At 49.8% G+C, this 27,329-nt stretch overlaps 1 protein-coding gene across 3 annotated transcripts in view; it reads right to left on the bottom strand.

Moving 5' to 3' along the window:
- The window catches only part of arrb1 (arrestin beta 1), a 100,138-nt gene that overhangs the window by 19,840 nt on the left and 52,969 nt on the right, over positions 1-27,329 (bottom strand). For all 3 annotated transcript variants that reach the window (XM_031897390.1, XM_004912226.4, XM_002940747.5), the window contains exons 2-8: positions 18,649-18,679; positions 14,267-14,327; positions 10,661-10,705; positions 9,540-9,736; positions 9,156-9,215; positions 6,782-6,849; positions 454-589 (exon numbers count right to left, since the gene is read on the bottom strand). In XM_031897390.1, coding sequence (XP_031753250.1) covers positions 454-589; positions 6,782-6,849; positions 9,156-9,215; positions 9,540-9,736; positions 10,661-10,705; positions 14,267-14,327; positions 18,649-18,679 — 598 coding nt within the window. The remainder of the gene's footprint in view (positions 1-453; positions 590-6,781; positions 6,850-9,155; positions 9,216-9,539; positions 9,737-10,660; positions 10,706-14,266; positions 14,328-18,648; positions 18,680-27,329) is intronic.

Below are 27,329 nucleotides of genomic sequence, written 5' to 3'. Positions count from 1 at the left end.
TTAATGGTTAAATGATTCCCTTCTCTCTGTAATAATAAAACAGTACCTGTACTTGATCCCAACTAAGATATAATTACCCCTTATTGGGGCAGAACAGTCCTATTGGGTTTATTTCATGGTTAAATGATTCCCTTTCTCTGTAATAATAAACAGTACCTGTACTTGATCCCAACTAAGATATAATTACCCCTTATTGGGGGCAGAACAGCCCTATTGGGTTTATTTAATGGTTAAATGATTCCCTTTTCTCTGTAATAATAAAACAGTACCTGTACTTGATCCCAACTAAGATATAATTACCCCTTATTGGGGCAGAACAGCCCTATTGGGTTTATTTAATGGTTAAATGATTCCCTTTTCTCTGTAATAATAAAACAGTACCTGTACTTGATCCCAACTAAGATATAATTACCCCTTATTGGGGGCAGAACAGTGGAGGGGGAGTGAATGTACCTCTTTATCGAGCGATGCCTCCAGGTGTAACGGTTTGTCGGACATAAGGAACTGTCTGGTGGTCTCTGCCATTGGCTGGGGCCCAGGTCTCTCCGGCGCATACTGAACTTTCCTGATTACCAAACGCACTGAATTTCTGAAAGGAAATGTAACACTGCCGTAAAGACCCAGTAGAACAGGTTAGCGCTCTGGTACAGCCCTGGCAATGTCATTGCACTTCCCCAGATGGCCAGGAGATGGCGACCAAACCCCACACTGGCCGCATTGGTTAAACTGCCTTATAAATAATTTGCTGTGTGAATCTTGGCAGCTCGGCAAATGATTTTCCTGAAAGCAGAGAACTCTGTCAGCAAACTCTCGAAGACAACACGGAAGGTTCCGATGTGCAGAACGGAGCAGATTTGTACAGAAAGGCCAGTACAGTGGCCCCGGCACTATATGTCCCAGTGGCCCCGGAGCTATATGTCCCAGTGGCCCCGGCGCTATATGTCCCAGTGGCCCCGGAGCTATATGTCCCAGTGGCCCCGGCGCTATATGTCACAGCGGCCCCGGCACTATATGTCACAGCGGCCCCGGCAGTATATGTCACAGCGGCCCCGGCAGTATATGTCACAGTGGCCCCGGCAGTATATGTCACAGTGGCCCCGGCAGTATATGTCACAGCGGCCCCGGCACTATATGTCACAGTGGCCCCAGCAGTATATGTCACAGTGGCCCCGGCAGTATATGTCACAGTGGCCCCGGCAGTATATGTCACAGTGGCCCCGGCAGTATATGTCACAGCGGCCCCGGCGCTATATGTCCACAGTGGCCCCGGCAGTATATGTCACAGTGGCCCCGGCGCTATATGTCACAGTGGCTCCAGCAGTATATGTCACCGTGGCCCCGGCGCTATATGTCACAGTGGCCCCCGGCAGTATATGTCACAGTGGCCCCAGCACTATATGTCACAGCGGCCCCGGCGCTATATGTCACAGTGGCCCCGCCGCTATATGTCACAGTGGCCCCGGCAGTATATGTCACCGTGGCCCCGGCAGTATATGTCACAGTGGCCCCGGCAGTATATGTCACAGTGGCCCCGGCAGTATATGTCACAGTGGCCCCAGCACTATATGTCACAGCGGCCCCGGCGCTATATGTCACAGTGGCCCCGGCGCTATATGTCACAGTGGCCCCGGCAGTATATGTCACAGTGCCCCAGCAGTATATGTCACAGTGGCCCCGGCGCTATATGTCACAGTGGCCCCCGGCGCTATATGTCACAGTGGCCCCGGCAGTATATGTCACAGTGGCCCCAGCACTATATGTCACAGCGGCCCCAGCAGTATATGTCACAGTGGCCCCAGCAGTATATGTCACAGTGGCCCCAGCAGTATATGTCACAGTGGCCCCGGCGCTATATGTCACAGTGGCCCCGGCAGTATATGTCACCGTGGCCCCGGCGCTATATGTCACAGTGGCCCCGGCGCTATATGTCACAGTGGCCCCGCCGCTATATGTCACAGTGGCCCCAGCGCTATATGTCACAGTGGCCCCAGCGCTATATGTCACAGTGGCCCCGGCGCTATATGTCACAGTGGCCCCGGCGCTATATGTCACAGTGGCCCCAGCAGTATATGTCACAGCGGCCCCTGCAGTATATGTCACAGTGGCCCCGGCGCTATATGTCACAGCGGCCCCGGCACTATATGTCACAGCGGCCCCTGCAGTATATGTCACAGTGGCCCCAGCAGTATATGTCACAGTGGCCCCGGCGCTATTTGTCACAGTGGCCCCAGCAGTATATGTCACAGTGGCCCCAGCAGTATATGTCCCAGTGGCCCCAGCAGTATATGTCACAGTGGCCCCAGCACTATATGTCACAGCGGCCCCGGCGCTATATGTCACAGTGGCCCCGCCGCTATATGTCACAGTGGCCCCGGCAGTATATGTCACCGTGGCCCCGGCAGTATATGTCACAGTGGCCCCGGCAGTATATGTCACAGTGGCCCCGGCAGTATATGTCACAGCGGCCCCGGCAGTATATGTCACAGTGGCCCCGGCAGTATATGTCACAGTGGCCCCGGCGCTATATGTCACAGTGGCCCCGGCAGTATATGTCACAGTGGCCCCGGCAGTATATGTCACAGTGGCCCCGGCGCTATATGTCACAGTGGCCCCGGCAGTATATGTCACAGTGGCCCCGGCAGTATATGTCACAGTGGCCCCGGCAGTATATGTCACAGCGGCCCCGGCAGTATATGTCACAGTGGCCCCAGCAGTATATGTCACAGTGGCCCCAGCAGTATATGTCACAGTGGCCCCGGCGCTATATGTCACAGTGGCCCCGGCAGTATATGTCACCGTGGCCCCGGCGCTATATGTCACAGTGGCCCCGGCGCTATATGTCACAGTGGCCCCGCCGCTATATGTCACAGTGGCCCCAGCGCTATATGTCACAGTGGCCCAGCGCTATATGTCACAGTGGCCCCGGCGCTATATGTCACAGTGGCCCCGGCGCTATATGTCACAGTGGCCCCAGCACTATATGTCACAGCGGCCCCTGCAGTATATGTCACAGTGGCCCCGGCAGTATATGTCACAGCGGCCCCGGCACTATATGTCACAGCGGCCCCTGCAGTATATGTCACAGTGGCCCCAGCAGTATATGTCACAGTGGCCCCGGCGCTATTTGTCACAGTGGCCCCAGCAGTATATGTCACAGTGGCCCCAGCAGTATATGTCCCAGTGGCCCCAGCAGTATATGTCACAGTGGCCCCAGCACTATATGTCACAGCGGCCCCGGCGCTATATGTCACAGTGGCCCCGCCGCTATATGTCACAGTGGCCCCGGCAGTATATGTCACAGTGGCCCCGGCAGTATATGTCACAGTGGCCCCGGCAGTATATGTCACAGTGGCCCCGGCAGTATATGTCACAGTGGCCCCGGCAGTATATGTCACAGCGGCCCCGGCAGTATATGTCACAGCGGCCCCGGCAGTATATGTCACAGTGGCCCCGGCGCTATATGTCACAGTGGCCCCGGCAGTATATGTCACAGTTGCCCCGGCAGTATATGTCACAGTGGCCCCGGCAGTATATGTCACAGCGGCCCCGGCAGTATATGTCACAGCGGCCCCGGCAGTATATGTCACAGCGGCCCCGGCGCTATATGTCACAGTGGCCCCGGCAGTATATGTCACAGTGGCCCCGGCGCTATATGTCACAGTGGCCCCAGCAGTATATGTCACCGTGGCCCCGGCGCTATATGTCACAGTGGCCCCGGCAGTATATGTCACAGCGGCCCCAGCACTATATGTCACAGCGGCCCCGGCGCTATATGTCACAGTGGCCCCGCCGCTATATGTCACAGTGGCCCCGGCAGTATATGTCACCGTGGCCCCGGCAGTATATGTCACAGTGGCCCCGGCAGTATATGTCACAGTGGCCCCGGCAGTATATGTCACAGTGGCCCCGGCGCTATATGTCACAGTGGCCCCAGCAGTATATGTCACCGTGGCCCCGGCGCTATATGTCACAGTGGCCCCGGCAGTATATGTCACAGCGGCCCCAGCAGTATATGTCACAGTGGCCCCAGCACTATATGTCACAGCGGCCCCGGCGCTATATGTCACAGTGGCCCCGGCGCTATATGTCACAGTGGCCCCGGCAGTATATGTCACAGTGGCCCCAGCAGTATATGTCACAGTGGCCCCGGCGCTATATGTCACAGTGGCCCCGGCGCTATATGTCACAGTGGCCCCGGCAGTATATGTCACAGTGGCCCCAGCACTATATGTCACAGCGGCCCCAGCAGTATATGTCACAGTGGCCCCAGCAGTATATGTCACAGTGGCCCCAGCAGTATATGTCACAGTGGCCCCGGCAGTATATGTCACCGTGGCCCCGGCGCTATATGTCACAGTGGCCCCGGCGCTATATGTCACAGTGGCCCCGCCGCTATATGTCACAGTGGCCCCAGCGCTATATGTCACAGTGGCCCCAGCGCTATATGTCACAGTGGCCCCGGCGCTATATGTCACAGTGGCCCCGGCGCTATATGTCACAGTGGCCCCAGCAGTATATGTCACAGCGGCCCCTGCAGTATATGTCACAGTGGCCCCGGCGCTATATGTCACAGCGGCCCCGGCACTATATGTCACAGCGGCCCCTGCAGTATATGTCACAGTGGCCCCAGCAGTATATGTCACAGTGGCCCCGGCGCTATTTGTCACAGTGGCCCCAGCAGTATATGTCACAGTGGCCCCAGCAGTATATGTCCCAGTGGCCCCAGCAGTATATGTCACAGTGGCCCCGGCACTATATGTCACAGTGGCCCCGGCAGTATATGTCACAGTGGCCCCAGCAGTATATGTCCCAGTGGCCCCAGCAGTATATGTCACAGTGGCCCCAGCACTGTACAACAGTATCACTCGGGGGCAGTGCTGCGCAGCATGTTAATTAGCCCAGGATAATTAGCACAAGCCATTAGACTCAGTGCTGCCCCCAGTGTTCGTTAGCTGAGTGCGCCCACTGCCTGATGCCCCTACGGTCGCCTGGATGCCCCAAGGGGGGGGGGGGGTTGCACCCCAGACATTGGGAAGCCCCTAATTGGCCGGTGTGGGCTACTACAAGTTTCCAGGAGCCCATAGGGCCACTCTGCCCGTGTTACCGAGGCCGGATATTGCTCATTACTTCTTGGAATCCGGCAATGGCCGCTAATGACTGGCAGTTACATTACAGGGGCAAACGCGGGTTTCAGTCGATGGAGTGGAAACAATTAGACAATAAGCCGCTCAGCAGATATTTCTGTTTGTCTCCATTATTAACCCTTTCGCTTCCATTCCACTCTACTCTACATGGGAGGCCGTACAGGGGGTAAGCGCTCAGCCCTTGCCCCATAGACATCTATTTGGGCATCTGAAACCTTCCCCCCGGGGGGCCCCTCCCATTATTCCTGCCGCCATAAAGATCTGGTTTCATCCCCCTGTTCCTGCCAGTGAGTGAGGCTTCCGGTACCCGTATTATTCCCTTACGGTTTTACCATTGATCGGCGCATTATGTAGGGGCTGATGGGAAAGGGACCTCCAAGGCTCCTACACTATGGCCGGCAGTACGGGGGCAGCTGCCTGAGCTTTTATCTATCTATCTAATTGCCTTTCCATTCCAGCTTTCTTCAAAAAATGATGTGGGTAGAGATGATAGGCTGAAATGGTTGGGATGGGTGTGTCTGCAGAGAGGCGGGGCTTCCCAGGGCTCCAGCCCTGCTGTTATGAGTTATAGCGGGCATTCTGTATACACATAGGGCAGGTTTACCAAAACTCTTAACATTTCTTTTATAATTATTTTTAAAAAATTTTACTAAACTCATTTCCGCAATTGTCTGGCATTTACTACAAAATCTAAACGGGAAAAAGTGCAACCATTTCGTATTGTTTTCCCGAAAACCGACGCACAAAAACCAGCGTCAAAAATCCGAAACCTCGAGGCAAAAGAAGGAAAGGGGAGGGGCATCGGCCATTGGCGCCTACGTGATCTTGGCAAGTTTTAGCCGGTGAATTGTAGGATTCGGATTTTTAGCCGTTTGGATTTATAGTAAATATTGAAAAAAGTCGCAATTGTGACTTTTAGTGCTAAAAATCTGAATGGGGGGGAAAAAAACCTCTATTGGCCCCATTGGAGTTGCCTCCATTACTGGGTGTTGAGGCAGAAGGTGCCGGGCAGATTGGGGCAAAGCCAAGTGGATGAGCCGGAGGTGGTACTGGGCCTGGTTGGGGGTTTATGGGTTCAACTGGGCATAACAACCAGGACACGTAAAGTTACCAGTAGTGATGAGCGAATTTTTTTACCAAGCATGGATTTGCAGCGAATTTCCACATTTCGACATTGGCAAATTGTTTTGCAAAACTTCCGTGAAAATTCGCCGCGGGAAAATTTGTCACGCGTCAAAAAAGGCGCGTCCGTGTCAAGAAATTTGCGAAACAACAAGAAAATGCGCCCCTACGCGTCTATTTTTTGTTGCCCGCGGCTTTTTTTGGATGCAGCCACGCCCAATTTTGATGTGACAGTATCCAAAAAAACCCTCGGGCAACAAAAATTCGAATTTTGTGAATATTCTTGTCGTTTTGTTAACCGAACCCACAAACCCACCCTGATGGATTCTGCCAGATTCGGTGCATCCCTAGTTACCAGCAGATACATTGTTGGTATTTATTTGTAACCGGCTGGGGTTCTACCAGTGCTCCATCATGGAACCGGTGCCTCCCACTCCCAGTTCCTACACGTTCCCCGGCCGACTGGGTTCCATTGGACAATGCCACTGACCAAACCAAAGAAACACTCTGCTGACCTTTTATGGATTTTCTCCTCCAAATTCTCCGCGCAGAAAGCCTTCACCTCGTAGTCCACTCCGCAGGCCTGGAAAATGGCAGCAAAATCAACTCTCACACGAGATTAAGGTAACGGGGTAACAGGTAAGTGACTAGATTAACTAGTCTGAATGGGGGCTAACAACTTGCATCCTTTACTTGTATTGTATCAGTAACCTTATTATGAGCTGAGGGAACCAAGCCTAACCTTGAGCTGAGGGAACCCTACCTAAACTTGAGCTGAGGGAACCCTACCTAACCTTGAGCTGAGGGAACCCAACCTAAACTTGAGCTGAGGGAACCCTACCTAACCTTGAGCTGAGGGAACCCAACCTAAACTTGAGCTGAGGGAACCCAACCTAACCTTGAGCTGAGGGAACCCTACCTAAACTTGAGCTGAGGGAACCCAACCTAAACTTGAGCTGAGGGAACCCTACCTAAACTTGAGCTGAGGGAACCCAACCTAACCTTGAGCTGAGGGAACCCAACCTAAACTTGAGCTGAGGGAACCCAACCTAAACTTGAGCTGAGGGAACCCAACCTAAACTTGAGCTGAGGGAACCCAACTTAAACTTGAGCTGAGGGAACCGTACCTAAACTTGAGCTGAGAGAACCCAACCTAAACTTGAGCTGAGGGAACCCTACCTAAACTTGAGCTGAGGCAATCCTACCTAAACTTGAGCTGAGGGAACCCTACCTAAACTTGAGCTGAGGGAACCCAACCTAAACTTGAGCTGAGGGAACCCTACCTAAACTTGAGCTGAGGGAACCCAACCTAACCTTGAGCTGAGGGAACCCAACCTAAACTTGAGCTGAGGGAACCCAACCTAAACTTGAGCTGAGGGACCCACCTAACTTGAGCTGAGGGAACCCAACTTAAACTTGAGCTGAGGGAACCGTACTAAACTTGAGCTGAGAGAACCCAACCTTAAACTTGAGCTGAGGGAACCCTACCTAAACTTGAGCGGAACCCTACCTAAACTTGAGCTGAGGAACCTACCTAAACTTGAGCTGAGGGAACCCTACCTAAACTTGAGCTGAGGAACCCTACCTAAACTGAGCTGAGGGAACCCAACCTAAACTTGAGCTGAGGGGAACCCAACCTATACTTGAGCTGAGGGAACCCTACCTAAACTTGAGCTGAGGGAACCCTACCTAAACTTGAGCTGAGGGAACCCAACCTAAACTTGAGCTGAGGGAACCCTACCTAAACTTGAGCTGAGGGAACCCTACCTAAACTTGAGCTGAGGGAACCCAACCTAACCTTGAGCTGAGGGAACCCAACCTAAACTTGAGCTGAGGGAACCCAACCTAAACTTGAGCTGAGGGAACCCAACCTAAACTTGAGCTGAGGGAACCCAACTTAAACTTGAGCTGAGGGAACCCTACCTAAACTTGAGCTGAGAGAACCCAACCTAAACTTGAGCTGAGGGAACCCTACCTAAACTTGAGCTGAGGCAATCCTACCTAAACTTGAGCTGAGGGAACCCTACCTAAACTTGAGCTGAGGGAACCCTACCTAAACTTGAGCTGAGGGAACCCTACCTAAACTTGAGCTGAGGGAACCCTACCTAAACTTGAGCTGAGGGAACCCTACCTAAACTGAGCTGAGGGAACCCTACCTAAACTTGAGCTGAGGCAATCCTACCTAAACTTGAGCTGAGGCAATCCTACCTAAACTTGAGCTGAGGCAATCCTACCTAAACTTGAGCTGAGGGAACCCTACCTAAACTTGAGCTGAGGCAATCCTACCTAAACTTGAGCTGAGGGAACCCTACCTAAACTTGAGCTGAGGGAACCCAACCTAAACTTGAGCTGAGGGAACCCAACCTAAACTTGAGCTGAGGGAACCCAACCTAAACTTGAGCTGAGGGAACCCAACCTAAACTTGAGCTGAGGGAACCCTACCTAAACTTGAGCTGAGGGAACCCTACCTAAACTTGAGCTGAGGGAACCCTACCTAAACTTGAGCTGAGGGAACCCTACCTAAACTTGAGCTGAGGGAACCCTACCTAAACTTGAGCTGAGGGAACTCAACCTAAACTTGATCTGAGGGAACCCAACCTAAACTTGATCTGAGGGAACCCAACCTAAACTTGAGCTGAGGGAACCCAACCTAAACTTGAGCTGAGGGAACCCAACCTAAACTTGAGCTGAGGGAACCCAACCTAAACTTGAGCTGAGGGAACCCAACCTAAACTTGAACTAAGTGAAGTCAACTAAAGCCCCAACACAGCGTTGCCTTTATTTCTCCCATATCCCGGCACCTACAGCGCCTACAGTAGCTTCCGGATTATTTTTTTTCTCCTTATTAACTATTAGCGATGTTTGGGCTGAACATTCAGAGCCACCTACCTTGCCGGTATCTTCTGGACCGGGCTGAAGTGTGACAGAGCAGGGCAGGTTTGGGGGTATCTGTTGGAAACAAAGGAATCATCTCCTCTTAGATGGTGCACCTAGAGGCCAACGTGTCAATGTGTTAACCTCTAACACACGCCTACCCACCCCTACCCACCTCTAAGTGATATCTAGGAAGTGCTGAATGGAAAGTAAAAGTTATAAAAAATCTGAGCTGTCAATCATATATTGCCTGCCCCGCCTCTATACCGCAGGCATAGAGGTGGGGCAGGCAATATATGATTGACAGCTCAGATTTTTAAATACATTTATAACAGGAATTAGGTTGGTACGTTAAACAGCAACAGAAAAAGGGAAGAGCATAAATGGCTCGTCGGGTACCTCAAAGGTGAAGGGGTAGGCGTGCTCGCCGAGCTTCTTAATCAGTCGTTCCTGCAGCCTCGTTAGGGGTTTCTTCTCTTCAGGGACGGGCGGGAAGGCTTGGATGTTGGCTACAAAAAGGTCCTTACGGAAGGTCAAGCCCAGCACATCGAGATCCTCGCGGCCGTAGCGAAACGCACAGGTCAGCGTCACAAATACTGCGGGGAAGGGACAGAAATGGCGGCAAATGAGTCAAGTGACCAACTGAATGTGCGCTTGAGCATCTTGTGGGGTCCCTTCTATGGAGGCTTTGTCCAGCCAAACAAGGGGCCTGTGTAACGGGATATTTGGGTCCACTTAATATTAATGACCTTCCTTGGAACTGCAGTACACGAGGCTGAATGCTAATTGGCTATTGTTGCACACAGGCAGCCATCTTGGCGCTTACGAGGCAACAACCAAATGTAGGACTTTGTCCTTGGCGCCAAAGGGCTGATGGGATTCAATGAGAAAAACTTTTCTCATTAAATTAAATTCCGCCCATTTATGTGATAAACCCTGGAACGGAATCTGGAACAAACAGAACTGCGTCGGGTTCTATGGGAAAATCTGGAACCGAATCAGGAGATACGTTTTCCGATGCAAATTGGATCTGGTCCTTTATCTTCACCTTTCTAGGAGGGCGAGGCAGGTTGGGCCACAGGGGTTAAGGGTAGGGCCACCTTTCCATGGGCAGGGGGTGGGGATGTGATGTCATGGGGGGCAGGGACATGATGTCACAGGGGCGGGGCTATGGCGTGGAGATTGGACAGTTTTGACCCAGCTAATAAATTGCAGATTAACGTTCCATAATTATTAGGGGTTTCAGGAAAAGTCGTGGGTGGGGGCAGGGAATTGGTTGCCCCGGAAGAGATCTTGTTACCCCCCCAGTTATAATATTCCAGTAACTCCCTGCTACATACAGAGCATTAATCTCCAAATCAATGTTTATGATTCAGCGGCGCAAAGCAAATATTTTCCCAGTGTTCTGTGCCAACAACTGTCAGTTCTAAACCTCCAGCTGTCATTGGCTGGTTCATTAGGAGTCAATCAAAATGGAGGAGAATCTCAAAGTACCGTAGTACTTTGTCCCCCTACGTTACCTTTCCGTTCTTTCAGATACTCAGGGTCCACCAACACCACCCCATCTGGAAGAGAAGAAGAACAGAGGGAAATGTCAGCTTCGTTGGCAACCCTTACTGAACCCAGTTGGCCGTACTGCGCTGTAAAGTGAGTCTGTCCAGCTGCAAAGCCAGAACCGTGCAACAGTGACTGGTGGCTCAAACATGGCAGCCAAGACCCCACTCGGAAGCTCTGTGTCACTCAGGTACAGGGAAAGGTGCCTTATGGTTTAAATAAAATGACTTTACTTCCCCTTTAGATTGTAAGCTCCTGTGATCAAGGCCCTATGATCCTATTTTTATGTAGTAAACCTTGATTAGTAAATGAACCTTGTTTGCTAAATAGAATCACACAATAATAATGACTAGCGGCGAGCGAATTTTTTCGCCAGGCGTGAATTTTGTTCACGAAACTGCCGCAAAAAATTCCCTGCAACAAAAATTTACAGAGTGAGACAAAAAGTTGCAGTCGCATCAAAAAAGTCACAGTGGCATAAAAAAAAAATTTGCAAATCTTTCAAAAGATTCGCGAAACGGCGGAAAATTCGCGAAACGGCAAAAATTGTCGCCCGCAACTATTATTTTGTTGCCTGCGGCTATTATTTTGTTGCCCGCGGCTATTCTTTCGTCGCCCACGGCTATTATTTTGTTGCCCGCGGCTATTATTTTGTTGCCCACGGCTATTATTTTGTTGCCCACGGCTATTCTTTCGTTGCCCGCGGCTATCATTTTGTTGCCCACGGCTATTATTTCGTCGCGCGGCTATTCCATCGTCGCCCGCGGCTATTATTTTGTTGCCCACGGCTATTATTTTGTTGCGTGGCTATTCTTTCGTCGCCCGCGGCTATTATTTTGTTGCCCACGGCTTTTATTTTGTCGCACGGCTATTCTTTTGTTGCCCGCGGCTATTCTTTCGTCGCCCGCAGCTATTATTTTGTCGCCCGCGGCTATTATTTTGTCGCCCGCGGCTATTATTTTGTTGCCCGCAGCTATTATTTTGTTGCCCACAGCTATTATTTTGTTGCCCACAGCTATTATTTTGTCACCCGCGGCTATTCTTTCGTTGCCCACGGCTATTATTTTGTTGCCCGCGGCTATTATTTTGTCGCGCGGCTATTCTTTCGTCGCCCGCGGCTATTATTTTGTTGCCCGCGGCTATTATTTTGTTGTCCACGGCTATTCTTTTGTTGCGTGGCTATTCTTTCGTCGCCCGTGGCTATTATTTTGTTGCCCACGGCTTTTATTTTGTCGCACGGCTATTCTTTTGTCGCCCGCAGCTATTCTTTCGTCGCCCGCGGCTATTATTTTGTTGCCCGCAGCTATTATTTTGTCGCCCGCGGCTATTATTTTGGACGCGCTGCAAATTTTTTCATCTGTTTCGCGAAACAATCTGCCAATGGCGAAATGCGTAAATTCGCCGCAAATCCATGCCTGGCGAAACATTTCGTCCATCACTACTAATAATGACAAAGGTCCAGTAACTGTTGGCCAAACACTGGGCCCGGGAACCCTGTAAAGGGTAACTAAACCCATATAAATAGGCAATATTTGGAGCCAGACCCAGTGATTTTACGACAGTAAAGAACAATCTCTTTGGGTCTGGTGTCCCCCTTGGTGCCCGGGGGTAGTGGGGACATGATCTTGGCAGGTTTATTGGGGGCCATCAAGAGGGGGTGAACTGAACTGCGGGGACTGTAAGGTTTCGCCTGTTTGTTCTGTTGTGGGGTTCAGAAGCTGATTCCCTTAGGCAGGAATCCATACTCAATACAGCACAAAACTACCCCTAAAATCTTCATACCGAAGGGCTGATTTTTGCTCTGTACGTGCACTGCTTGGCTGTAGGGAAACAAGTACAAAATGTAGGTTTCTGAATAGCGCAGGGTGGGGGGGGGGGGTACCATAACTACAGGCAGAGGTTTGTCCTGTTTGATGTAACGTTAGTAAAGGATCAGGCACTAAACCACAATTTTTCAATTATTTGTTTGTAAAATGACAGGTCTGGCTTCTGCTACATTGTTTCACGAGTCAGAGCCCGCAGTGCAGAGAATATAAACAGCCAGACGGGTAGCGGCAGCCTCCAATCCCGTCTATCAGCTAATTGCGGCTCAGTTTACTGTTTAACCCGCAGGAATAATGAGCCGTGTCATTGCTCCCCTTTGCGCTGACACCGTCGCAGCAGTAAATGGAGCCGCCATTGATTTCTGGCTAAAGGTCAGGACTGAGATGACAGTTGGGCGCGCGGCTCCCTCGTTAGCGGCTGATTAATGAATACGGGACGAGTTTTTCTGTAAAAGAGCGGAAAATGAAGACGTCACGGCTGTCAATGTGATTAAAGGGGAAGTTAACCCTAAAATGAATTGTTGAAAGGAAATAGTATTCCCCAGCCTTTCTATTCTCTGCACTGTTGGTTCTGACTATTGATACAGTGTAGCAGAAGCAGCAGCTTTACAGACCTGTGCGGCAGATGTAGGCCTGGTTGGAGGAGAAGTGGCTTCTACTGTATTGTTTCCACAGTCATCTGTACATTGCACCATTATTAAAATGCTCCATCTGTACAATGTACCATTCACACCTGCTCCATCTGTACAATGTACCATTAACACCTGCTCCATCTGTACAATGTACCATTCCCACCTGCTCCATCTGTACAATGTACCATTCCCACCTGCTCCATCTGTACAATGTACCATTCCCACCTGCTCCATCTGTACAATGTACCATTCCCACCTGCTCCATCTGTACAATGTACCATTCCCACCTGCTCCATCTGTACAATGTACCATTCACACCTGCTCCATCTGTACAATGTACCATTAACACCTGCTCCATCTGTACAATGTACCATTCACACCTGCTCCATCTGTAATATCCAGCATTAACGCCTGCTCCATCTGTACAATGTACCACTAATACCTGCTCCATCTGTACAATGTACCATTAACACCTGCTCCATCTGTACAATGTACCATTAACACCTGCTCCATCTGTACAATGTACCATTAACACCTGCTCCATCTGTACAATGTACCATTCACACCTGCTCCATCTGTACAATGTACCATTAACACCTGCTCCATCTGTACAATGTACCACTAATACCTGCTCCATCTGTACAATGTACCATTAACACCTGCTCCATCTGTACAATGTACCATTCACACCTGCTCCATCTGTACAATGTACCATTCACACCTGCTCCATCTGTACAATGTACCATTCACACCTGCTCCATCTGTACAATGTACCATTCACACCTGCTCCATCTGTACAATGTACCATTCACACCTGCTCCATCTGTACAATGTACCATTCACACCTGCTCCATCTGTACAATGTACCATTCCCACCTGCTCCATCTGTACAATGTACCATTAACACCTTCTTCCCCACAGTCGGGCGCACCATGTGACCACCCCCCTGACAGTTAGTGCATCTCAGTTATTTCATTACATTTATGGAAATACAAGAAGTGGAAGAAAAAGCTTCTTTGGCCTCATTGGTGCCTTCTGCTCCTGCTGCTGTTTCCATGGTTACTGTGTTATTATGACAATGGGGATCTGCTGCGGAACATGGAGATAAACGACTCACCCACGGGATCCACCACGTCTATGTGATCCACAAAGTCCCTCTTGCCCAGGTACACGGTCAGCTGCAACAGAACACAGGGAGTCAGAACCTGGATCATTAACCCATAAGCTGCTGTGCCCAGTCCTACCTCTGTACCAGCTGCCAATGCCCCTCCCATGCTGTGTGATAGCCACGCCCACCCCAAGCCTACACCCCACCCACTCTCAGATAAACTCCGTCCCCCGGGGACTCAATATGGTACGTCCCTGAGTAAATCAGAACCACAGGGAGCAGCACAAACCACTTGATCCAATGGGGGTCATTTATAAAGTTTGCACATTGCGTCTTTTATAAATGAGACCCAATTAATCTGCTTGCGAGTTTTGCACCCAGGGAAGGGTTAGATTGAGAGCTCACTGGCCAAACACTGGGGATCTCCAGCCAATCACATACAGGGGCTCATTTATAGCTGTTTGTTCCTCGGTGTTACAGGGATTTTATGTATCTGCCCCATTCTGTGCAGCGTTATTATTATTAATATCAGAATCAGGGAAGCAATAAAGGGGGGGCGGCTGTACTGCTATTAAATATTATTGGTCCTCGGTGTCCCCCTCAGCAGCAATTGGCTGTAATTGCACCCATAAACCTTACAGCAACGGGGGGGCAGGAACGGCCCGAGACTCCCATTCAGGGAATATTAAGGTCATATTTTACTTTCCTGCAGCAGCGACTGCCTGTCCTACTGTATCCGCAGCGCGGGGGGGCCGGCACCCCAATATATATCCGTAACCTTGTTATGGGCTAAGGGGGCCCAGCCTGAAGGCCAGTTAGGGGGGGATTTGGGGTGAGTGCTTATTTGTGCCCTGGGTACCCCTGGAACTATAGCGGGGTGACTGTTACCCCAATGTTTCTATATATCTGTAACCTTGTTATGGGCTAAGGGGGCCCAGCCTGAAGGCCAGTTAGGGGGGGATTTGGGGTGAGTGCTTATTTGTGCCTGGGTACCCCTGGAACTATAGCGGGGTGACTGTTACCCCAATGTTTCTATATATCTTTGTAATCCTTGTTATGGCTAAGGGGGCCAGCTCTGAAGGCCAGTTAGGGGGGGATTTGGGGTGAGTGCTTATTTGTGGCCTGGGTACCCCTGGAACTATAGCGGGGTGACTGTTACCCCTCCCATGTTTCTATATATCTGTAACCTTGTTATGGCTAAGGGGGCCCAGCCTGAAGGCCAGTTAGGGGGGGATTTGGGGTGAGTGCTTTATTTGTGCCTGGGTACCCCTGGAACTATACAGCGGTGACTGTTACCCCATGTTCTATATATCTGTAACCTTGTTATGGTAAGGGGGCCCAGCCTGGCAGGCCACGTTAGGCGCGGGACCTTTCGGGGTGAGTGCTTATCTTGTGCCTGGGTAACCCCCTGGACACTATAGCCGCGGTGACTGTTACCTCCAATGTTTCTATATCATCTGTAACCCTTCGTTATGGGCTAAGGGGGCTCCGCCTGAAGGCCAGTTTAAGGGGGGATTTGGGTGAGTGCTTTTTTGTGCCCTGGGTACCCCTGGAACTATAGCAGGGTGACTGTTACCCCAATGTTTCTATATATCTGTAACCTTGTTATGGCTAAGGGGGCCCAGCCTGAAGGCCAGTTAGGGGGGGATTTGGGGTGAGTGCTTATTTGTGCCCTGGGTACCCCCAATGGCCTAACACTATATATTTATTGGGCCGTTCCAGGACAATATGTGGCGCCGGCGACACAGTGACTCGGGGGGGCACTCACACACTTTAATGACTTTGTTTACTGGATATTCCTTCCCAGGCACAAAAGGTTAACACTGCCGGCCCCATTCCTCACATATAATAATAATAATAATGAGTTCTCACTCCCTGGTGAGAGTCTTGGGGGAACGGCCTGTGAAAGGGTGGTCTGCCAAGTGGGGGGGTTGGGAGTGCGGATATGGGGTCGCACTGTGGCCGGCGGCGGACTCGCGCGGAGCGCTGGTTGTCTCCTCTAACACGGGAGGAGATGGAGCGAGCGCTGTTGTGTGCTCGTGTTGGGTGGCGCCAGCGGGAGGACATGAACCAAGCAATTCAAACCAATAAAAACAGCAAGGGAATGCGGACCTCCCCATCTTGCTTTGTTGGCTGTCCCATGCACATACTATTGTAGCAGTAAGGAAAAACCCTTCCCTATGCTGATAAGGTGAGATCCCCTTTCCTCCCCACCCCCAAATGAAATACCACTACATATCCCCCCATCTCTTGGTAGGGAATTCCATAACCTTGAACTAGCCCCCTTAACACGTAAGGGCCCCCTTCCTTCCCCCATCGGCTCCGATCCGGTGCACGCATGGCCTTTCCTCCGCCCGGTAAACCCCATGTATCACTACATTCGCCCTCTCCATTGGTAGGGAATCCTAACCTGACTGCCCTTACAGTAAGGAACCCCTTCCTATGCTGATGGTGAGATCCCCTTTCCCCCCCACCCCCAATGAATCACTCATTCCCCCTCTTCTTGGTAGGGAATCCCATAACCTGACTGCCCTTACAGTAAGGAACCCCTTCTATGCTGATGTGAGATCCCCTTTCCTCCCCACCCCAATGTATCACTCCATTCCCCCCTCTCTGGTAGGGAATTCCATAACCTGACTGCCCTTACAGTAAGGAACCCCTTCCTATGCTGATGGTGAGATCCCTTTCCTCCCCACCCCAATGTATCACTCATTCCCCCTCTCTTGGTAGGGAATCCATAACCTGACTGCCCTTACAGTAAGGAACCCCTTCCTATGCTGATGGTGAGATCCCCTTTCCCCTCCCCACCCGCCCAATGTATCACTCATCCCCCCTCTCTTGTGGAGGGGATTCCCGATAACGGCGATAACTGAAGCTGGCCTTACAAGTAAGGAGCTCCTCCTTTCTTCTATGCTGATGGGTGAGAGTCTCCTTTCCTCGCCCACCCCGAGGGGCCCTGGCCCCGAATGTATCACTCATGTCCCCCGTTCTCTGGGTAGGGGAATCCGCGATAAGAGCCCTGACTGGCGCCTTACAGTGAAGGAACCTTCCTATGCTGGATGGTTGAGGATCCCCTTTCCTCCCCACCCCCCAATTGTAGTCACTCGTCTCCCTCTCTGGTACGGAACCCACGCCCCATACCCCTGCCCTCCGTCGCCCTTCACCACCGCCTAAGGCACCCCCACCACCCTCTCCTATGCTGATGGTCTGAGCATCCCCTTTTCTCCCGGCACCCCCCCCGCCCCCAACTGGTATCACTCATTCCCCCCTCTCATGTCGCGGAATCCCCATCAACCCCTGACTGCCCTTACAGTAAGGAACCCCCCACCCCCCTCACCCCCCACAAAGTAAACTCTGGGAGCACATAGCCGCCCCAGTGACTGACCCCCAGCGCTCACTCGTCCCCCTCATACAAAGTGACAGTAATTACCCCGCACACAGCAGGGTCAGTGCCTGGATCAATGGCTCATTGGGGGCCACAGACGTTCCAGCAGGAGCGGTGTCAGTCAATATCTCAATATCCTTTGTTTGCTGATTGTACCATTCGGGTTATTCCACCATCATTTTCTGTTACCGACTATAATAACAATCTCAGCCTCATCGACTGTGCTATGTATTGTGTATCCCTGTAGCAGGGATTAAACTACAACTCCCAGCATCCTCAGCTGCTTGTGTACTCAGCGAATGATTAACTGCCTTTGTATTAGACTAAGTGCAATGGCTGCATTGATCATTTATTCATATAGGGATTCATTGTTCTTTTGGGTTATTTGCCCTTTATCAGCTGTGATCAAAATTATTTTCTTGTGAACATACAAAATGTAGAGGGACCATTGGCCGAAGGGACCCTAAATTCTTATGTTTTGGGCCAAAAAACATTATAAGTCCCAGTAATTTGCATTTGTTATATATATGTTATAGAATGGTCAGTTGTAAACAACTTTTCAATTGGTCTTCATTATTTATTTGTTATAGTGTTTGAGTTATTTACCTTCATCTTCAGACTCTTTGCAGCTTTCAACTGGGGGTCACTGACCCCGGCAGCCAAACCCTATTGCTCTGTGAGGCTCCAGTTTTATTGTTATTGTTACTTTTTATTCCTTCTCTTTCTATTCAGCCCCTCCCCTATTCATATTCCTATTTCTCATTCAAACCACTCCCTGGTTGCTAAGGTAACTTGGACCCTAGCAACCAAATAGCTGCTGAAACTCCAGACTGGAGAGCTGCTGAACTGAAAATGAAATAACTTGAAGACCAATTGCAAACTGCCTCAGAATATCACTCCCTACATCATACTAACAATTAACTCCCCTATCTATTTACCCAAATGTCTAAAGGGGAACTAACCCAACTCAATAAACAGTTAAAGAATATGTATTGGTTCTGCTTACCTTTCCATTTGGACTCGCCTTCTTAAATACTCTGAAAAGGAAAAAAAAAAAGAGACAGTCAGACTTGGGCCGTGATTTCTAAAGAGACAGAGTTCCATAATAAGGTAAAAACTTACAAATTTGTATTTTTTTCCTAAATTCTGCAGGTTTAGCCGTATGTGAATACCCCGTTTCTCAGTGGCCAATGCAAATTACGTTTGAACACCCCAAAGAACCCCACTGCCCTCTCTGTAAAGTAACCCATGCTCTGCTGATGGTGAAATCCTCCTATGTATGTGGGGGGGGGGCTCAGCTTGGGGGTCACATGAGTGAGCCACTGATATTTCCCCCTATCTCAGGTCTGACAGGACCCAAAACACCACGATACACTGGTACTGATGGGGGGAGATGCACAGAACCGATAAAGGATAATCTATTCAACTGCAATAATAAGCGAAAGAAACCTGATTCACAGACAGAGGAACCCCCCCGCGTGCGCGTCGGCACAAACTGCGCCGCTCCCCGACCTGCTCGGCGGGTTATGTAATTGCATCGCAGCTCTGCAGCCTCCGCTCTGAGATTGAGTTGAGAAGGTTCCGTCCCCAAAGAGCAAAATGATGGATGAGGCTGAACTGAGAGCTGTGACTCCCCCTCCTCTCCCCTCCATCAGCAGGAACAGCCCCCTAAGTTTGCTCATAGCCTGTACAGAGAGATACCATAAAACTATGGCACATAGGGATTCCCCTGTACTAAGCACAATTCAGCAGGAACAGCCCCCTAAGTTTGCCCATAGCCTGTACAGAGAGATACCATAAAACTATGGCACATAGGGATTCCCCTGTACTAAGCACAATTCAGGCAGGAACAGCCCCCTAAGTTTGCCCATAGCCTGTACAGAGAGATACCATAAAACTATGGCACATAGGGATTCCCCTGTACTAAGCACAATTCAGCAGGAACAGCCCCCTAAGTTTGCTCATAGCTGTACAGAGAGATACCATAAAACTATGGCACATAGGGATTCCCCTGTACTAAGCACAATTCAGCAGGAACAGCCCCCTAAGTTTGCCCATAGCCTGTACAGAGGAGATACCATAAAACTATGGCACATTAGGGATTCCCCTGTACTAAGCACAATTCAGCAGGAACAGCCCCCTAAGTTTGCTCATAGCCTGTACAGAGAGATACCATAAAAACTATGGCACATAGGGATTCCCCTGTACTAAGCACAATTCCAGCAGGAACAGCCCCTATAGTTTGCTCCATAGCCTGTACAGAGAGATACCATAAAACTATGGCACATAGGGATTCCCCTGTACTAGCACAATTCAGCAGGAACAGCCCCTAAGTTTGCCCATAGCCCTTACAGAGAGATACCATAAAACAACTATGGCAAACCATAGGGATTCCCCCCTGTACTAAGCACAATTCAGCAGGAACCCCCTAAGTTTGCCCATAGCCTGTACAGAGAGATACCATAAAACTATGGCACATAGGGATTCCCCTGTACTAAGCACAAATTCAGCAGGAACAGCCCCTAAGTTTGCTTCATAGCCTGTACAGAGAGATACCATAAAACTATGGCACATAGGGATTCCCTCTGTACTAAGCACAATTCAGCAGGAACAGCCCCCTAAGTTTGCCCATAGCCTGTACAGAGAGATACCATAAAACTATGGCACATAGGGATTCCCCTGTACTAAGCACAATTCAGCAGGAACAGCCCCTAAGTTTGCCATAGCCTGTACAGAGAGATACCATAAAACTATGGCACATAGGGATTCCCCTGTACTAAGCACAATTCAGCAGGAACAGCCCCCTAAGTTTGCTCATAGCCTGTACAGAGAGATACCATAAAACTATGGCACATAGGGATTCCCTGTACTAAGCACAATTCAGCAGGAACAGCCCCCTAAGTTTGCCCATAGCCTGTACAGAGAGATACCATAAAACTATGGCACATAGGGATTCCCCTGTACTAAGCACAATTCAGCAGGAACAGCCCCCTAAGTTTGCCCATAGCCTGTACAGAGAGATACCATAAAACTATGGCACATAGGGATTCCCCTGTACTAAGCACAATTCAGCAGGAACAGCCCCCTAAGTTTGCCCATAGCCTGTACAGAGAGATACCATAAAACTATGGCACATAGGGATTCCCCTGTACTAAGCACAATTCAGCAGGAACAGCCCCCTAAGTTTGCCCATAGCCTGTACAGAGAGATACCATAAAACTATGGCACATAGGGATTCCCCTGTACTAAGCACAATTCAGCAGGAACAGCCCCCTAAGTTTGCCCATAGCCTGTACAGAGAGATACCATAAAACTATGGCACATAGGGATTCCCCTGTACTAAGCACAATTCAGCAGGAACAGCCCCCTAAGTTTGCCCATAGCCTGTACAGAGAGATACCATAAAACCTATGGCACATAGGGATTCCCCTGTACTAAGCACAATTCAGCAGGAACAGCCCCCTAAGTTTGCCCATAGCCTGTACAGAGAGATACCATAAAACTATGGCACATAGGGATTCCCCTGTACTAAGCACAATTCAGCAGGAACAGCCCCCTAAGTTTGCCCATAGCCTGTACAGAGAGATACCATAAAACTATGGCACATAGGGATTCCCCTGTACTAAGCACAATTCAGCAGGAACAGCCCCTAAGTTTGCCCATAGCCTGTACAGAGAGATACCATAAAACTATGGCACATAGGGATTCCCCTGTACTAAGCACAATTCAGCAGGAACAGCCCCCTAAGTTTGCCCATAGCCTGTACAGAGAGATACCATAAAACTATGGCACATAGGGATTCCCCTGTACTAAGCACAATTCAGCAGGAACAGCCCCCTAAGTTTGCCCATAGCCTGTACAGAGAGATACCATAAAACTATGGCACATAGGGATTCCCCTGTACTAAGCACAATTCAGCAGGAACAGCCCCCTAAGTTTGCCCATAGCCTGTACAGAGAGATACCATAAACTATGGCACATAGGGATTCCCCTGTACTAAGCACAATTCAGCAGGAACAGCCCCCTAAGTTTGCCCCATAGCCTGTACAGAGAGATACCATAAAACTATGGCACATAGGGATTCCCCTGTACTAAGCACAATTCAGCAGGAACAGCCCCCTAAGTTTGCCCATAGCCTGTACAGAGAGATACCATAAACCTATGGCACATAGGGATTCCCCTGTACTAAGCACAATTCAGCAGGAACAGCCCCCTAAGTTTGCCCATAGCCTGTACAGAGAGATACCATAAAACTATGGCACATAGGGATTCCCCTGTACTAAGCACACATTGTCAGCGAGGGACAGGCCCCCTAAGTTTGCCCTAGCCTGTACAGAGAGATACCATAAAACCTATGGGCACATAGGGATTCCCCTGTACTAAGGCACAATTTCAGCAGGAACAGCCCCCTAAGTTGGCCCATAGCCTGTACAGAGAGATACCATAAAACTATGGCACATAGGGATTCCCCTGTACTAAGCACAATTCAGCAGGGAACAGCCCCCTAAGTTTGCCCATAGCCTGTACAGAGAGATACCATAAAACTATGGCACATAGGGATTCCCCTGTACTAAGCACAATTCAGCAGGAACAGCCCCCTAAGTTTGCCCATAGCCTGTACAGAGAGATACCATAAAACTATGGCACATAGGGATTCCCCTGTACTAAGCACAATTCAGTGAGTGAGTTACACGCCGTTAGTAAATGCTACATTACCGTATGACAGCACTCACTGCCCACACACACGTTAATGAGGGAATATCACCCACTAATAATCCAACAATAGATATCAGTAGGCCTCACTGTATGATTTACTTCTTTCCAACATTTGCAATTAGCTACTCGCTATTTATCCCCCCCCCCCCCCAGCCCTGCAGTTATTATACAGACTATAGGGGAATCACTGGCGCTTCTGCGCATTACTGGGTATGTACTGTCTGTATAAAGCTCACACATAGGGGGTTAGAACTGTCAGGTTAATCGGGTTATAACGAGGGTTAATAATATAATATCATCAATGTTAGAATATAAATTATATATAAAATAAAATGAAACTATGTTAAAATGTTAATGCCTTTATTTAGGTTTCAGGATTGGCCCAGATAACGCACATCTCTGTGTTTATGTTAGATTTATAGCCCTTCTGTTCTCAGTATTCCAGGTCTGGAGTTCTGATTGGTTGGTAGCTGCTCAGTTTTACGGGTCTGGACTTCTGATTGGTTAATAGCTGCTTAGTATTCCAGGTCTGGAGTTCTGATTGGTTGGTAGCTGCTCAGTTTTACGGGTCTGGAGTTCTAATTGGTTGGTAGCTACTCAGTATTCCAGGTCTGGAGTTCTGATTGGTTGGTAGCTGCTCAGTATTCCAGGTCTGGAGTTCTAATTGGTTGGTAGCTACTCAGTATTCCAGGTCTGGAGTTCTGATTGGTTGGTAGCTACTCAGTATTCCAGGTCTGGACTTCTGATTGGTTGATAGCTGCTTAGTATTCCAGGTCTGGAGTTCTAATTGGTTGGTAGCTACTCAGTATTCCAGGTCTGGAGTTCTGATTGGTTGGTAGCTACTCAGTATTCCAGGTCTGGAGTTCTGATTGGTTGGTAGTAGAGCTGGGCGGTATGACCAAAAATTTATATCACGGTATTTTTCACGGTGTCACGGTATTTGACGGTATTTTTTTTCCATGCATGATTAGGTGTCAACCCCATTTCCTAATAAATTAGAGAATAATTACTGCAGTATTGAAATCAGAGTCAGGCAAGCGAAGGATCGGCAACAGAAAGTCGTAAGGTAAATCAGGCAGGCTTAGTTTCCCAGGCAAGGCCGCAGACAACATAGCACAGGAGGAGGCGTTTGATAGCTTTAAATACCCCCCACGCATGCGCAGAACCGGCGCCGTCAGCGCGTCACGGACGTGCACGCTTTGACATGTACGTGCGCTTTGACGCACGCGCACCTGGATGCGCGTGCGCAACGTCCCGCGGACAATGGCACGCGCGCTCGCACGCAAGGAGGCGCACAAGACCGGGCCGCACGGGTGAGTACCCTGACACCCCGGTATTGCGGTATCTGAAAAATGAATATAGTTTTAAAAAAAAAAAACAGCGGTATTCGGAATTAAACGGTATATCGCCCAGCCCTAGTTGGTAGCTGCTCAGTATTCCAGGTCTGGAGTTCTGATTGGTTGGTAGCTGCTCAGTATTCCAGCTCTGGAGTTCTGATTGGTTGGTAGCTGCTCAGTATTCCAGGTCTGGAGTTCTGATTGGTTGATAGCTGCTCAGTATTCCAGGTCTGGAGTTCTGATTGGTTGGTAGCTGCTCAGTATTCCAGGTCTGGAGTTCTGATTGGTTGGTAGCTGCTCAGTATTCCAGGTCTGGAGTTCTGATTGGTTGGTAGCTGCTCAGTATTCCAGGTCTGGAGTTCTGATTGGTTGGTAGCTGCTCAGTATTCCAGGTCTGGAGTTCTGATTGGTTGGTAGCTGCTCAGTATTCCAGGTCTGGAGTTCTGATTGGTTGGTAGCTGCTCAGTATTCCAGGTCTGGAGTTCTGATTGGTTGGTAGCTGCTCAGTATTCCAGGTCTGGAGTTCTGATTGGTTGGTAGCTGCTCAGTATTCCAGGTCTGGAGTTCTGATTGGTTGGTAGCTGCTCAGTATTCCAGGTCTGGAGTTCTGATTGGTTGATAGCTGCTTAGTATTCCAGGTCTGGAGTTCTGATTGGTTGGTAGCTGCTTAGTATTCCAGGTCTGGAGTTCTGATTGGTTGGTAGCTGCTTAGTATTCCAGGTCTGGAGTTCTGATTGGTTGGTAGCTGCTTAGTATTCCAGGTCTGGAGTTCTGATTGGCTGGTAGCTGCTTAGTATTCCAGGTCTGGAGTTCTGATTGGTTGGTAGCTGCTCAGTATTCCAGGTCTGGAGTTCTGATTGGTTGGTAGCTGCTTAGAACAATCTGTAGCCAATCAGTGCATTATACTCTTTCCAGGGTTAGAACAAGCCAATCAAACATCAGAATATATCCAGGGTTAGAACGTTTAGCCAATCAGAGTATTTGGCTATTTTCAGGGCTAGAACAACCTGAAGCCAATCAGGGCCTTAAAATATTCCCAGGGTTAGAACAACTTGTAGCCAATCAGAAAATCAGGATATTCCCAGGGCTAAAACAACCTATAGCCAATCAGAGTATTTGGCTTTTCTCGGGGCTAGAATAATCTGTAGCCAATCAGAGCATTATACTATTCCTAGGGCTAGAACAACTTGTAGCCAATCACATCATAAATCCTGATAGCACCACACCAAGCTGCAGCCAATCAGAGCGCCGGAGCTGCAGTGCCGCCAGAGAGCCAGGCCATGTGACTGCGCAGTTGGTGGAACAATGGAGTTTCGAGCTCTTTGTGACTCTGAATGCTGATTGGCTGCGCTCGCTGTATATTCTGTATGTTCGTGGCCAAGGTCACGATTCCTTTCTCCCTCGCAGCGATAATAATACTAATAATAATGGCGCATTTTATTTCTCTTTATATAATCACAGCTATTTATACTGCGCAGCGGCTGCACGGGGAGGGGCGTTAGAGAGCCGTGCGTTCAAGCTGGGAAAAAACAGCGTCCCTGACTCTTTAACCCCCGATGGGAAGAGCGGCTTTGTGCTGTGCAGGGAAAAGGGCTAATGGGGGGGGGGGTGTCTGTCAGGAAATACAGTAAAAGCCTTGAAGTCGTTACTGACAGTGCAGCTATTTGTCCCACAGAGAGAAGCTGCGCCGACAACAAAATGGCTGCATGGCTGCACGGAGACCGGCCTAGTCTGCACAATGAAGCCTAAAGAGCAATATATACACCCAGATCTGGTTGGGCAAGATTATAGCACTACGAGTACAGCCAAATGGAACAAGATCCGATTGCCCAGATTGGTCAGATAACGGACAAATCAGCTTGTGTTGGGGCATCAGATTCACATTACATGGCAAGATAGAGACCAGTGCAGTCTGCATCAGAATCCATTCATAACCAGCCCTGCAGCATCAGCATCTAATGGCAAATGTGAGCTCACTTCCTGCTTGATGATTTCCCACACCCCCTAAGCTTCTCCTCGGCAGCCCAGGACCCACTGAGCACGTGCAGTGCCACTGACACACCAAAGATGGCCTAACAAGATCCAAGATGGGGCAACATGGGGCATTACTGTTATAGGGCTGCTGAACCTCTGGGCTGGTACAGTAAGTTCAGTAGATACAGTGTTTCTAGCAATTTTAATTTTTAGGCTTTAGTTTGCCTTTAAAGCAGTAAAGCAATCACTGTATCCCTTTAATGGTGGAACCCCAGTAAGGGCTCAAATGAATCAGCTCCATCTGCAGGGGATCAACTTGCACAAGCGCTTTCGTTTGCCAACTTGCTGGTCCTTCAGAGCAATTGAGGAAGAGGGAGGAGGTGGTTCAGTAATTTACCAGTACACAGACAAACCCCCCAAGTATGAGAAACTCCTCCTTATCTGTAAGCCTAGTATAGACAGAACACAAGGGGCAGAGGAAGGGGCTTGTTCACAGCTCATTGTATCTACTGATCCCTGTTTATGGTTGGTAAATGGAGATGCCAGAGAGAAGAAGTCATGTTCCCCGGGGTTATTTGGCTTGACTCCATGTTTGAACCATAGAAGTTCTCCATCATGCTAGCTTACCATAGTCCCTTCACTGAGAGCCAAACCTTGTTCCTGTTCAAATAGAATTTCAGTTGTGACCCCACTTATTCCTTGACCTTCTTGTTTTCTGCTGCCTGCCTTGACCCTTTGCTTCCCCTTGTGCCTCTTGCTGCCTGCCTTGACCCTTTGGTTCCCCTTGTGCCTCTTGCTGATTGCCTTGACCCTTTGCTTCCCCTTGTGCCTCTTGCTGCCTGCCTTGACCCGTTGGTTCCCCTTGTGCCTCTTGCTACCTGCCTTGACCCTTTGGTTCCCCTTGTGCCTCTTGCTGCCTGCCTTGACCATTTGGTTCCCTTGTGCCTCTTGCTACCTGCCTTGACCCTTTGGTTCCCGTTGTGCCTCTTGCTACCTGCCTTGACCCTTTCGTTCCCCTTGTGCCTCTTGCTGCCTGCCTTGACCCTTTGGTTCCCCTTGTGCCTCTTGCTACCTGCCTTGACCCTTTGGTTCCCCTTGTGCCTCTTGCTGCCTGCCTTGACCCTTTGGTTCCCCTTGTGCCTCTTGCTGCCTGCCTTGATCCTTTGGTTCCCTTGTGCCTCTAGCTACCTGCCTTGACCCATTGGTTCCCTTGTGCCTCTTGCTGCCTGCCTTGACCCTTTGGTTCCCCTTGTGCCTCTTGCTGCCTGCCTTGACCCTTTGGTTCCCCTTGTGCCTCTTGCTACCTGCCTTGACCCTTTGGTTCCCCTTGTGCCTCTTGCTGCCTGCCTTGACCATTTGGTTCCCCTTGTGCCACTTGCTGCCTGCCTTGACCCTTTGGTTCCCCTTGTGCCTCTTGCTGCCTGCCTTAACCCTTTGGTTCCCTTGTGCCTCTTGCTACCTGCCTTAACCCTTTGGTTCCCCTTGTGCCTCTTGCTGCCTGCCTTGACTCTTTGGTTCCCCTTGTGCCTCTTGCTGCCTGCCTGACCCTTTGGTTCCCCTTGTGCCTCTTGCTGCCTGCCTTGACCCTTTGGTTCTCCTTGTGCCTCTTGCTGCCTGCCTTGACCCTTTGGTTCCCCTTGTGCCTCTTGCTGCCTGCCTT

This window comes from Xenopus tropicalis, chromosome 2 (genome assembly GCF_000004195.4).
Source record: "Xenopus tropicalis strain Nigerian chromosome 2, UCB_Xtro_10.0, whole genome shotgun sequence".
NCBI classification, from domain to species: domain Eukaryota; kingdom Metazoa; phylum Chordata; class Amphibia; order Anura; family Pipidae; genus Xenopus; species Xenopus tropicalis.
This window is presented reverse-complemented; position numbering and strand designations above follow the sequence as displayed.